This window comes from Alosa alosa, chromosome 20 (genome assembly GCF_017589495.1).
Source record: "Alosa alosa isolate M-15738 ecotype Scorff River chromosome 20, AALO_Geno_1.1, whole genome shotgun sequence".
Lineage (NCBI taxonomy): Eukaryota > Metazoa > Chordata > Actinopteri > Clupeiformes > Clupeidae > Alosa > Alosa alosa.
Window position 1 is genome coordinate 8,173,858 of NC_063208.1, and position 14,304 is coordinate 8,188,161.

The 14,304-nt window shown below is 42.4% G+C and overlaps 1 protein-coding gene across 1 annotated transcript in view; it reads left to right on the plus strand.

Annotated features, from left to right (window-relative positions):
• The window catches only part of snx27a (sorting nexin 27a), a 35,082-nt gene extending 29,483 nt beyond the window's left edge, over positions 1 to 5,599 (plus strand). Inside the window, exons 9-13 of the mRNA XM_048229624.1 lie at positions 223 to 372; positions 1,807 to 1,935; positions 2,065 to 2,124; positions 2,434 to 2,482; positions 5,171 to 5,599. Coding sequence (XP_048085581.1) covers positions 223 to 372; positions 1,807 to 1,935; positions 2,065 to 2,124; positions 2,434 to 2,482; positions 5,171 to 5,238 — 456 coding nt within the window. The 3' untranslated portion in view covers positions 5,239 to 5,599. The remainder of the gene's footprint in view (positions 1 to 222; positions 373 to 1,806; positions 1,936 to 2,064; positions 2,125 to 2,433; positions 2,483 to 5,170) is intronic.
• Positions 5,600 to 14,304: the final 8,705 nt, after the last annotated feature.

Consider the following 14,304-nt stretch of genomic DNA (forward strand, 5'->3'; position numbering starts at 1 on the left):
ATTGAGGCTCAGACTGAATTCAAAATAATGCCTGCCAACACCGCACTTCAGGAACATGAAAGAGAGGGGTGTAGATTGGATTGTAGTTAAACTCAATATCAACAAGCCTTTGATGGAATCGCAGACTGCATCATCAAAGGAGTGAGAGGAAAAAAATGCTTCTCCTGTATCTTGTTATACCACTGAACTATCTCTCTCTTTGTTTCCCCTTCTCTCCTGCAGTATTTGAGTGTGTTGCGGTCGTGTGAGGGCTACAATGAGGTGGCGTTCCCGCACTGCTCATGTGACTCACGGAGGAAGGGTCATGTGATCGCAGCCATCAGCACCCTGCACTTCAAGCTCCATGCCTGCACAGAGGATGGAACCCTAGAGGTGTGTGTGAGTGGGGGGAGTATTGTATGTATTGTGTCGCAATACTTATTGGTTTCTGAGTAATGTAGCCATGTTCAAAACAGAATTCTAACTAACAGCTGTTCTTCATAATTCTATATAACAGTGAGAGCAAAGTCTGAAGGATCACACAACTTCAATTCAGACCCACAGAACTTTAAAACTTAAAATTACTTTTTCTGTTATGTCTAATGCTTTTTGTTTTTGATGCCATGTCAATACAGCAAGCATGATTAGCCCTTTTGTGTGTGTGTGTGTGTGTGTGTGTGTGTGTGTGTACAGCAAGCACGATTAGCCCGTGTGTGTCTATGTACTATGTATGTCAGTTTGAACTTTCTGATATTGTCAAATTAAAACTCACACATTTCAGTCAAAAGAGGAAGGATGTTGCTCCACGGAATTCACATGAAGGTGTCACTCATGTGACCGCCTACATTGTGCATTCACAATGAGTCGTGTGTGTGTGTGTGTGTGTGTGTGTGTGTGTGTGTGAGTCTCAAGACACTTGTGTGTGTGTGTGGCCATCCAAATCAGACTCTCTTTTCTCTCACAAATATTTTCTCATTCTCTGTCTCACACACACACATGCTGTCTCTCTCTCACTCACTTGCTCCCCCACACCATACACAAGAGCAAGAATTTTAGTTGTATGAAGTCTTTTTTTCTCTCTCTTTTGGAATCTCTTACACCGATTTCATTCTTCTGAGATGGTGTGTGTGGGTCTCCCTTGAGATCAGATGATGAGGCTCGAGGGGAGTGGGCGTGTGTGTGTGTGTGTGTGTGTGTGTGTGTGTGTGTGTGTGTGTGTGTGTGTGTGCTGCTGCTAATCCCTGTTGGACTGTAGACTGTGAGTGTACATACTGATGCATTTCTGTCTCACAGAACAAAAAAATTGGAAGCGAGTTCAGAGGGTCTGTGTGTGTGTGTGTGTGTGTGTGCTTGTGCTCGTGTATATTAACAGTCTCTCTCTCAGATTCAGCTGATGGGGTGTGTGTGTATGTGTTAACACCTTGTTCTCCTGCTGTCTCTGTGATAGTGCGTGTGTTTGTGTGTGTTAATGCCGTCTCTCTTAGAACCAGGTGGTAGTGTGTGTCAATGCTGTCCCTGTCTCTCTCAGAAACAGGTGATTGCGTTTGAGTGTATGTGTATCAATGCTGTCCCTGTCTCTCTCTCAGAAACAAGCGTGTGTGTGTGTGTCTCTCTCTCTCTCAGAACCAGGAGATTGTGTGTGTGTTTTAACACACTCTCTCTCTCTCAGAACCAGGAGTTTGCGTGTGTGTGTTTTAACACACACTCTCTCTCTCTCTCTCTCTCTCTCTCAGAACCAGGTGATCGTTTGTGTGTGTGTTTTAACACTCTCTCTCTCTCAGAACCAGGTGATTGTGTGTGTGTGTTTTAACACTCTCTCTCTCTCAGAACCAGGTGATTGCATTTGAGTGGGGTGAGATGCAGCGCTGGGACACCGATGAGGAGGGCATGGCCTTCTGCTTCGAGTACGCCAGAGGAGAGAAGAAGCCTCGCTGGGTCAAGATCTTCACACCTTATGTGAGTCTCTTCTTTCACACACACACACACACACTTGCTCATATGCAGATATACACACAGATGACATACTGTTATAAAGAATGTATGAAATCCCTTTAATGTGTGTGTGTGTGTGTTTTGTCTCCGTAGTTTAACTACATGCACGAGTGCTTTGAAAGGATCTTCTGTGAGCTCAAGTGGAGGAAAGAGGTGAGACTTGACCTCATCAGTACTAAAGGCCAAATACTGTAGCCTCATGCCACCTCCATGAATCCAATTTGCATTTAATATGTTCTCTCTTTCTCCCTCCCCCTCTCTCTCCCTCTTTCTCTTTCTCCCTCCATCCCTCTCTGCCTCTATCTCTCTCACTTTCTTACTGTCTCTCTCTCCTCTTTCTTTCTTTCTTTCTTTCTCTCTCTCTCTCTCTCTCTCTCTCTCTCTCTCTCTCTCTCTCTCTCTCTCTCTCTCTCTCTCTCTCTCTCTCTCTCTGTCTGTCTGTCTCTCCGATGTTCATGACAGGTTGAAGAGGAGGCATCAGACCAGGACAATAAGAACTGCAGTAATAATGGTATGTGTTCATGGGCTCGCTCATCTCCACCTCTGTGTCATCTGTTGCTTCTGTTCAAGTTCAAGTAGTTTTATTGTCATGTACTTATAAAATTAATTATAAGTAATGAAATTCTTAAGCTCAAGAGCCAGCAAGAGTAAATTAAAAGTAATTAAGAAGGTGTATTTTGTGTGTGTGTGAGGGGGGGGGATGATGAAATGGTGTGTATGGTGCTGTTGGTTATTTTTATATATATATATATATATATATATATATATATATATATATATATATATATATGGGGTGTGAATCTCGATTCGATACAAGAAAAGATACATGTTCATAAAAAACGATTCAGTACGATTCGATGTGATGCGATTCGATGCAATCCGATGCAGTTCAAGAATGGAAAGCATTCTGAAAGATTTTTTATCATTTGCTCAAGGTGCACATTAATTTTATATTATCAGTTATCATGGTCATGGTTGTCAATTAGACTTTTTATAGACTTTATAGATTTTTATAGAGTTATATCTTATTGTTTTCATGGAGCTGTAGCCTTGTTGAGGTAAGACAATACCGAAATAAAATAAAACGGTGCTCTTGGCCTTTTCTCATTTAGCCTACAAGAATAAAATAGGCCTACATATCATTGAACTCTCTGGGTTTATTTTGTTCCAACGGTAGACCTAATGCAGAAACCTATAATGCCACAAGTCTGAGTGAATATGAACAAAATAATTGGCTAATAATTTGTGCATCATTTTAGCAAGGGTCAAATTATTATTTAACATTAAGTAAATCTCTTCATCAAACGTAAGGCTATACTCTACAGACTATCGTTGCTGTTTAATTTCGCGCTGGATTTTGAAAAACAAAAGAGTAAAAACTGTAAAACAAACGACCGAGTGCGAGTTGTCACGTGCTTAAGTTGCAGTAGATGTATGGGTAATGAGGTCATTTGACAACTTTGGGCAATGAATGTAGCCAAAAACGAACTGCTTTACCCACAATTCCGTGGAACGTAAATGAGAGTCTGAGCGAGCAGAAAAGGTTGTGAACCGATTTGTAACAAGTAAATCGATATAACGACCGGTTCATTTCAGTTTTATTCCGATACGGGGCTTCACGTACCGATGTACAGTAGCCGGATCTTACATGTTAAAAACGGATACCGATACGTATCGGTTAATCTTTACACCCCTAATATATATATATAATGTCTGGAACATTCTCTCCCATAAGAGAACAAAGCTGATGTGGTTTCCTTTTTGAAAGGAAGCCAGGGTCAAAGTTGACTCAGGCGGTTGCGTAACTTTTTGTTCATCTGTCCCTGGTGCGTGTGTCTGAGTGGATTTGCTTATTGTAGACGGCGTGCTCAGACAACAGGCGAATGGAAAGAGTGTTTCAAGGTTGCCAGGTTGAGCTGAGCGCAGTGCAGTTTGGTGCAGTGTTGTTCAGCGTAGCGTCAGGGGCATGACCACACTTGTGCAGTGGTGGAGCAGAACTCAAGCGACCTTGAGTCTGAGAAAGGCGCTATATAAATAAAACGTATTATAAGGTTGCCAAAATCAGCAATGATAATAGTTGGAACTAGCAGCAGTCAGGAGTTTTCTGGTCGAAATCTTAACAATCTAACTACTGAAGAGCCTGTGACTGTGACTGTGTGTCTGTGTGAGAGAGGGAAAAAAAGAGAGAGTGAGTGTTGTGCACGTGCCTGTGTGTACGTGCCTGTATGTGTGCGCTTGTCGGCTAGAGCCCATAAAAGTGTGTGTTTGCCTTGAGCAGTGGTATATGGTGAGATCATGTGTGTGAACATGTGATGTGTAAATCCAGCAGAACAATGAGCAGAGGTCAGAAAGACCACTTCACACTCTTTCAGTTTGGACATGCACACCTCTAACACTCTCTTTCTTTCTCTCTTTCTCTCTCTCCTCCTTTCTCTCTCTCATTCACTTGTTCACTCACTCATTCTTTCTCTCTCTCTCATCCTTTCTCCCTGCTCTCTCTCTCTCTCTCTCTCTCTCTCTCTCTCTCTTTCTCTCTCTCTCTCTCTGTGTCTCATTCTCTCTCTCCTTTCTGACTTTTTGCACTCTGTCCCCCCTCCCTCCTTGCAATGTTCAGTGGCCTTTGGACTATGACTGTCATGCTTCATTTGCAATATGCCAAAGACATACAGATAACAAACTAACCAATGTTTTAATTCTATATGTTTTGGTACAGTGCAAAAGTCTATACATTTAAACGCAATGCTACCGTCTATAGATTTGATAGGAAATTATAGGAAATGAATAAATAGATAACTACAGCAAGTACAATACTGTGGTGGGGCGGTGGTAGCGTAGTGGCTAAGGACTTAGGGTTAGCCAAAAAAAGTGCTAAAAAGTACAAAAAAAATGTGGGTTCAATTCCCAGCTTCCACCGTTGTGCCCCTGAGCAAGGCACTTATGGCCCTTGTAATGTACTTGACATATGTAAGTCACTTTGGATAAAAGCATCTGCTAAATGAATACATCCAAATGTAAACATGAACTCCGTGTCTCTAAGCAAATACAGTACAGTCGTGTAAATAAACACTGTCTGTCCTGTTCCTCCAGAGGATAAAAATGTCTGCTAAATGAATGAATCTCAATGTAAAAGTGTCTCTAAGCAAATACAGTACAATAGTGTAAATAAGCTGTAAACACTGTGTGTCCTTCTGTTCCTCAGAGTATCTGTCTCCACTGGAGCAGCCCCAGGGCTGGAGGCATGTTGGGGGGGAGATCGCCACTTCTTAAGGGCTCCCCAAGTGAGCAGGAGACCCACGCACACACACACACACACACACACACACACACACACACAACGCCCCCATCAGCCATCCCACACCTCTCCTACTCCAGTGTCTCACACAAACATACATGAAAACACACGCATCCCACTTCACCGCAGGGCTATTACAGCAAGGACCCAGAAGACTAAGTCTATGTTGTTGATGGTGGTTGACGAAGAAGAAGACGAGGAGGAGGAAGAGGAGGAAGATGATCGTCCAGAATAGATGCTCATGCCATTCGTAGATGACACTTGATGATACTCTCGACGCATCACCAGGGGCGGGACTTTGGCTGCTATTATGCCACGCCATTGGTTGAAAAGGAAGAACAGCAGGACTGTGATTGGTCAGTGTTGCCCTGGTCTGAATGAGTATTGGTTAAAAACAGGTGAGGGTTTGTGGACTATGCTCAGTGTTGCATTTGGCAAAATGGTAAAGGCAGCAACATGCCAACCGATTGGCTGAAAGGGGCCAGTGTTACAGTATGATTGGTCAGAACCCAAGTATATCACATGTTGCTAGTTTGATTGGCTGACAGCAGAGAACAGGGGCTGGATTTCAAATGGAGATCTTATCTACTAACTTCTGTCTAAGGTGAAACTAGAAGAGTATTTTTTATTTTGGAGAGTGCTTATCGGGCAGACAGACAGACAGACATACTTCCAGCCAGTAATGGTCTCCAATGGCAACTAAAACTCAGAGCGCCAGTCTGACAACAAAAAAACAGATTTGGTGAAGGGGATTGAAATAAATAAATTAAAAAAAGGAAAAGTTATATTATTAAATAATGTATCTTGAGAGAATTTTATCTCTGAAAACTAATCCCAGTCTAAAGGACACCAGTTAAGCAGGCACTCGTCAAACTATCTATGACTCCCAGTCAGTGAAGCCTTACATGAAGAGGTGTTATCCTACACTTACCAAGGGGGGAGAGCTCTGGCTGCAGCCAAGGGGGAACCCCTGTATGTGCTCAGTATATTATGGAGATGGATTTGAGAATCTAAGGAATCGAATAACATAAGTCTTAAGTGTGTGTGTGTGTGTGTGTGTGTGGTCACCACTCCACAATGCGCTCCAGAGGTGTGTAGAGAGAGGGAAGAGAGCGCAGGTGTATTTTCTGGTGGGAGTGCAGTACCTTGTGTTTCCAACAGAGGTCAGTAGCGTGCAGTGTCAGAATAGCCTTGGTGAAAGTGAGAGCGGAGAAGGTGGGTTTTAATAGCATGTGTGTTTGCTTGTGCACTCTTTGTGAGTGTGTGTGTGTGTGTGTGTGTGCACACATGCATGTTTGTGTGAGAGTGAGACAGTGTGTGTGTGTGTGTGTGTGTGTGTGTGCGTGTGTGCGTGTGTGCATGGCCAGACAGAGCTCCCCCTCTGCCATTAGCTGAGACCTCCGCTGGGTGGTGAGCCTCCCCACGGGGCTGCACTCAGGAGCGGAGGGATCAGGCTGGATTATTACCTCTGTGGCGCGCAGCGCAGAGCAGAGCAGACCTGCATGTGGAGCCACCATCTATATGCCAGCTCACACTCACACACATGCTCACACACACACTCACGCTCATTCTCTCTCTCTCTCTCTTTCTCACTCTCTCCCGCTCACTTTCCTGTGTGTGTGAGAACAGGCGAGTCCTGTTTCCGTGGGCTTGCCATGTGCCGTTTTTCATCAGCTTAATGTCTGGTTTGATGGATCCTGTCGTTGCTGTGACGACATCACGTTGACAGCTGGGTGTTTGTCTTAGTCAAAGTTGCCGTTAAATGCTGTCCCAGTCTGTTGGCGCTCTGGAGACTTTTAAGTGGCTGCTACTTTAAGATGCTCATGCCTTTGGTAAACAAACAACCACACAAACACACACACACAAAGATTTAGCTTTGCCCATCAGTTTTTAGTCAAAATCTCTCTCTCTCTCTCTCTCTCCTTCTCTTTCGATACACACACACACCACCTTGCCAATTCATCAAAAGCGCTACAAGACACACACTCTCAAATCATGCCCATTCTTAGGACACATTTAAGACACACACACACACACACACACACATAGTATGTCCATCCTCTTAGTTACACACACACACTCTGGCAGGTCTGTCCAATCCTGTGTTTGGCTTGAAGCTGGTGGTTGCTTTGATTTTTTTCGGTCCTAACTCTAAATGGGAGCAGAGCTCCTGCAGTCTCCCCTGAGCTCCATGTCCCCTGTGCAGTCACTCTTTCTCTCTCTCCCCTCTTTCTCCCTCCCCCCTGTTTCTTTTCTCTCTCTCTCTCTCTCTTTCTCACTCTCTCCCGCTCACTTTCCTGTGTGTGTGAGAACAGGCGAGTCCTGTTTCCGTGGGCTTGCCATGTGCCGTTTTTCATCAGCTTAATGTCTGGTTTGATGGATCCTGTCGTTGCTGTGACGACATCACGTTGACAGCTGGGTGTTTGTCTTAGTCAAAGTTGCCGTTAAATGCTGTCCCAGTCTGTTGGCGCTCTGGAGACTTTTAAGTGGCTGCTACTTTAAGATGCTCATGCCTTTGGTAAACAAACAACCACACAAACACACACACACAAAGATTTAGCTTTGCCCATCAGTTTTTAGTCAAAATCTCTCTCTCTCTCTCTCTCTCTCCTTCTCTTTCGCATACACACACACACCACCTTGCCAATTCATTCAAAAGCGCGCGCACACACACTCTCAAATCATGCCCATTCGCTTAGACACATTTAAGACACACACACACACACACACACACATAGTATGTCCATCCTCTTAGTTACACACACACACTCTGGCAGGTCTGTCCAATCCTGTGTTTGGCTGAAGCTGGTGGTTGCTTTGATGTTTTTCGGTCCTAACTCTAAATGGGAGCAGAGCTCCTGCAGTCTCCCTCTGAGCGCTCCATGTCCCCTGTGCAGTCACTCTTTCTCTCTCTCCCTCTCTTTCTCTCCCTCCCCCTGTTTCTTTCTCTCTCTCTCCCTCCCCCTCTCTCTTTCTCTCACTCCGTCATTCTGTCAGTTTCTCTCCCTCTGAGTGCCTTTCACTCTCGCCCTCTCTCGCCCCCTACTTGTCTCTCTATCCCATTCTGAGTGTCTCACTGCCCCCCCTCTCTCTTCTTTATTTCTCTCTATCCCCCCTCTCTCTCTCTGTCTGTTTGTCTCTTCCGTGGGCTGCCTGTCTGCTGTGTAAGAGTGTGTGGGGACGAATGTACCAGAATGTATTTCGAAGCCGGGAGCTTGAGACGAGTGTTTTTGCTCGACAGCGAGAGCAGTCTCCTCCCCAGTCCACTCTGATTCAGATTCTCGCCTAAGAAATGTCAAAATGTCAAAACGCTTCTTGGCAATCCAAGGGCAAGACGTGGGTGACCGACCGAACCTCTTGCTGTGTTGTGTTAAGAAAGTCCCCATGCTGAGGTTTACAGCTCTTTCTGAATCACTGTTGATGAGTGTTAGCCAGGGTGTTTTAGGGAAATTTGTGGCATTCCTTAGGGCGAGCAAGGTCCTTTTTGTTCTAACCGTGAGGGAATTGAAGCCTAAAAAAAAAAAAAAAAAAAAAAAACACGCATTTCTCTGTGTTCTGCATTAAACGTGTAAATTATTGCCCAAGTGTCGTTTTCAACTAAACACTCTGTAGGCAAAACTGACTGAAAAAAAAACTTTAATTTATTTTATTTTTGTTTTGTTTTGTTTGTTTGTTTCTCTTTTTTGTTTTTATTATTTTGGCATAAATGACGGAAGAAGTAACAGGAAAATTCTATAGTAGTGTAACGTTAGGCCTAGTTTGTTCTGTGTTGAGTGTGGGTTTGGGGGTCTGACATGTTGGTTCTGTTCTCTTCTGTTCGTTTTGTGTGTGTGTGTGTGTGGGGGGGGAGGGTGGAGCCACGAGCTAACAGCACATGTCAAATGAAGGCCTGCCATTGGTGCAATTTTTTTCATCCAGCTTCTGACATGAATTAACAAAAATGATAATGAGGAGCAAACGGATAGTTTTATATCTAAAACGTGTGATGGTTGAACTAACCAATAAAACAAGTCATGTAGAGTATTACATTGTAACATATTTTAAATAAAATGATATATTGATTCAAAGTTATCCGAGTCTGTTTTTATTATTATTATTATTTATTTATTTATTTATTTGTTCCTGGTCATTGCTTTTCTAGAATCCATATTCTTTCTTCCTCTTTCTCTGCATGCTTAGACATAATAATAATCTGTAATGTGAGATTTTTGTAGTTAAGACAAATGTATAATGAAAAGAGAATCCCCACAGACAATAGTGTCAACCAGGATTCATCACAGTTCGAGGTAAAACTGCACAATGAAATGGCACTTTGGATGATGATTATGATGATGATTGATTATTTTTGTCATTGTATAGTCTCAGATTATTATGTGGATATTTTTACCCTTAGAATACTAGATAGAATTGTGTGAAATCTCAGAGGATGCCCATTAGTCTGACTGGCCATTAGCGTAGCGTTTTGTAGTGTAGTGTGACTGCGCCCCGTGGGATCATCAGTGCTGTTTGGTTAGCAGTGAGGAGAGGCTGGCTGTTGGCTGGGGACTGGCTGGGAAAAGCCCCCCCTGCTGTTCTACATGGGTAATTATCACCACTCATTTACTTCCTAGACAGAAGGGCCGCTGCAGGACAGCCACAGCAGATTGAACATTCAGGCCTTCTGAAAAGCGTCCTGTGGGAAAACAGAGCATTCAGGTCTTTTGAAAAGCGTCCTGTGGGGAAACAGAACATTCAGGTCTTTTGAAAAGAGTCATGTGGGGAAACTGACCCTGGCTGAAGTAGCAAGTTAGTCACTCCACTGTAGCCTGCCGCTGCTGGAGTCCAGCGAGAGCCAAAGAGAGTCGGATGTTTGGGGACTTGACTGTGGCTGTTTGTGATTATTTGTGTCTAGTGTGGTGTTATTTTCAAACAAGACAAATTTTCTATATATGTTGTATTATGTTCTCTAGCTCTTTTCTTGTGTGTTACAGCCTTAGATAATCAGTCAAACTGCTTTTGGGTTTTGATTGAATAAAAATAAATCTAATCAAAATTACACAATTTCAGTTTGATTGACATTGCCATACATTCACAATGTCCAAAAAATGATGAAAATTCATTAAAATGAATAATAAATAAGACGTCATCAGATGTATCGATGATGGCAGCCAGTATTCAGAGGTTCCCTAAGCTGCAGCCTGCTCTGCCAGGTCAGTCAGCTGCCAGGATCACCCCTCCACCAGACACCATCCACACATACACTCCCGCTCCACCACCACCACACACACCTCCCCAGCGGCCTATCCATCAGCTCCTCATCAGTAAAACTCTTCCTCTGGGGGGAGCGCAGTAAAAAACAGGGTCATCATCTCATCATCTCTTCTGTCCCCGGCACTTCCACCTTTGTCGCATCAGCATCTTTTAAAGCCATGCCCGAGCAGCAGTCTCTAGCCCTACTCTCTGGAGGACTGTTAATAAAGGCTCTGTTGGTCGCCTGGTCCGACCAGCGCTTACTCTGGTGTGCTGGCAGGTCTGTAGGCAATACTGTCGTATCTTATTGCAATTATTTGAGAATAATCGTTCATCATTTTGCATTAATTGTAATAAAAGTGTCCGTTCATCTAGATGAAATGATGTGACGGGCCACTAGGCCCTTGACTCGTTTGCCAGTTTGTCTACTTGTTTTCAGGTGTGTCAGGATGCTAACGAGCTTGTTTTCAGGTGTGTCAGGATGCTAACGAGCTTGTTTTCAGGTGTCAGGAAGCTAACAAGCTTGATTTCAGGTGTGTCAGGAAGCCAACGCATCCTAACGAGCTTGTTTTCAGGTGTGTCAGGAAGCTAACAAACTTGTTTTCAGGTGTGTTGGGAAGCTAACGAGCTGATGAGCAGAACCTGTGTGCAGGTGTCCAGATAAAAGGGCTGTTTCCTCTCCCCTTGGGAAGGCCATTCTTACTTTGGATTTTCCGCTAGATTGTGTTTTAAGGCCCCACCTGCGACTTCAAGGCACCTAATCTTAACCTTAATCCTAACCTTAACCCTTGCCTAACCCTAGTGCCTTTCATGCAGCATTGCCTGGAAGATGATGTTGGGGGCTTAAAACACCAAGAGACTTCGAGCTCAGACATGTAACACTGCACTCAGACACATTGCAAACATACAACATCCATGCATTACTGACGACTGACTTGGTCCCATCTCATACCCTTTGTTTGGTTATTATTTGGTTAATTTGGTTAATAAATCCATATTTTATCCATATCCATATACTTGGACGATGTAAATATATTTCAGTCATAGATTTTGTATATTTAAGTTGTCATATTTGCCAAATATAGTTTTTTCTTTAAAGTCTAAAAGGCCAACAGAAATGTAATCTTTATTCCAATGTTCAATGCCAATGACTGGCTCTTCTTTAGAAGTGCATGAGTGGCTGCAGGATCAGTAGCATATCTGGGTCCAAGTACATGGAGCGTCAGTAACATATCTTGGTCCATATCTGAGGATTCTGGTCAGAATCTGACCTGCAGTCATTTCCCGACCCCATTCCTGTTCATGTTGCTTTAAATCTATCTAATACAACTCTCTCCAGTTTCAACCATTAATGAGTCATCAAAATAGTATAATATAAACACAAATTATTTCATTCATCATTATTCCAGATACCCTGTCAGATAATGCAAACATAATTTTTGCTTGATAATTAAGTGTGCTTGCAAAGCAGCACACTTATTGTTCTTCTTAAGTTTTATTATTATTCCCGTCTCCCTAATTTTTGGCCAGCTCCTGCGCCTAGGCCCTTTGAGACAAAGACACCATTTCAACTTTAAAACGTCCGGTCAGTACCGGTGTAAGTTGCACGCGAAGATGACGTCAAGTGGGCGTGTCGTCCGCCATATTGGATTGAACAGAAAGCAAAACTACATTTTCACAGGTCACAAATTTGGTCCGAACGCCACGAAACTTGACGTACATTATCCTTGGACCAAGCCTCACAAAAGTTACTAGAAGGATTTTTGATTTCCGGAAGTGTTTGCCCGTCACAGCCAAACGAAATCGGCGGCGAAGCTCCAAAACAGGAAGTTGTCCATATCTCAGGAACACTGTCACATATCGATGCCAAATTTTGTATATGAACTCGGGACTCCAAAAAAAAAGAAAACATTCCAAAAGTTTTCAGCATTTGGCAAACCACCCACAGGTATTTGGTAATTATCACCTTTCACCTTTGCAGTTATCACAATGCCTTCCAAGTATACACAATGTCTCTGGCCAGCCTTGCCCAATCATCAAATCCTTGCTCTGCCATGGGTGTTTATGGACTTAAAAACTGAAATGGTAAGGAGAACATTAGCTATTTATTGCTGACGTAGTACAGTTATTTTTACATTGACGGCCATGACTCACTGTATGGAAGTAGGCTAAGTAAAATAGAGATGTTTCAAATAAGATAAGGTTAGGATATGCCCGCTTGACAACGGCAGAGATAGAACTGACCTTTGGCCATAGCAACCATCCATTTAGAATGACTGGCCTTCATAGCAACCAAAGATCTTAGCTGCGATTCATGTACAGTATGCATGCAATGTGATGTGAAGTATAGAAAGGTGATGAAATATACAGGGACAGGTCAAGAAATATAGTGCATTGTAGACAGTAGTATACAGTTGATTTACAGAAGGTGGTTTAGAGTAATATGAATTAAATATAAATATGTGCAGTGTATTAGCAGTTACCTCATACAATAAGTAGAGTAATGTATGTAGATGTATAGTAGAAATAATAATATAGATATATGCAGTGTATTAACGGAATATAATAAAACAGAATAAATATGGATATTCAATATGACAAATATATAACAGATATGTACATAACATACAGCTATGTGCAGTGTGGAAACAGTGTCATTGTAGTGCAGAAACAACATTATAAGAGTAGTAAGAATAAGTCTATGTGCAGGATGAATAGTATGAAGATCAGTAGAATAACTATGTAGTAATTACAGTAGGCCTATGTACATTTGTAAATAAATAGAAAAACTATGGAGTGCATAAAAGTACAACCAAAGCTGAGCTTGATCAACTAGAACGTCTAAAGAACCAGAACTTGAGTGTAGTTTTTTGCTGGGTCCCAGGCCATGTTGGTCTGAGGGGAAATGAGAAAGCGGACAGTGCTGCTAAGCAAGCCCTCAATTAAGAAGTCACAGAATGTCAAATCCCTGCCCCAGACCTTAAACCTATACTGAACTCTTACATCACAGGTAAGTGGTAATCTGAATGGGATTAATGTACCAACAACAAGCAAGGAATGTGAATTTTGGAACGTTTTCATGATCCACTGGGTCGTTATGGGCCACACAAAATACGGTGTTGCTAAAATTACTCCTATTGTGGCTATTAGAGACATGCGTTCATGAGTATCCAGCTACATTTAATGAGTTAAGTAAAATACATTCACACACACAAAAAAAACATCACTAATGTTGTGGACATTCCTTTATTCTGATATACATCAATAGGCTCTCAAAACAATCCCAAACAGACATAAGGTCTTTATAGAGCAAATCCATATAGATTATTTGTCAAATAAACCAGTAAAACAGAATTAGGGGATGGAATATATAACATTCACACTCATAGCTCATATTTTTAAAATAAATCAGTAAAAAAGTATCCTTACAAACAAGCAGCATTTTAATGCCTTGGTCATATTTCATAATTTCAATTATTCTCTAGGTCAGTGTTTCTCAAACTTTTTCAGACCAAGGACCACTTAATCAATAAAAATAGCCTCACGGACCACCTAGCTAAAAAAAAAAAAGTAGACCTACTTCAACAGTAAATTACACAACAGGCCTACTCACTGATTGTCTTTGCACCTTGCTTATTGTGTCAGAGAATTTATATGATTTAAACTGGCATGCCTTGCATAGGCAGTGTTGCAGAAATGTTTGGATTTACATACAACTTGGTTCAATATTGCAAACAACTCATCTATATTATATTTTACCACGTCTGCTCACGGACCACTTGGGCTAGCTTGCGGACCACCAGTGGTCCCCG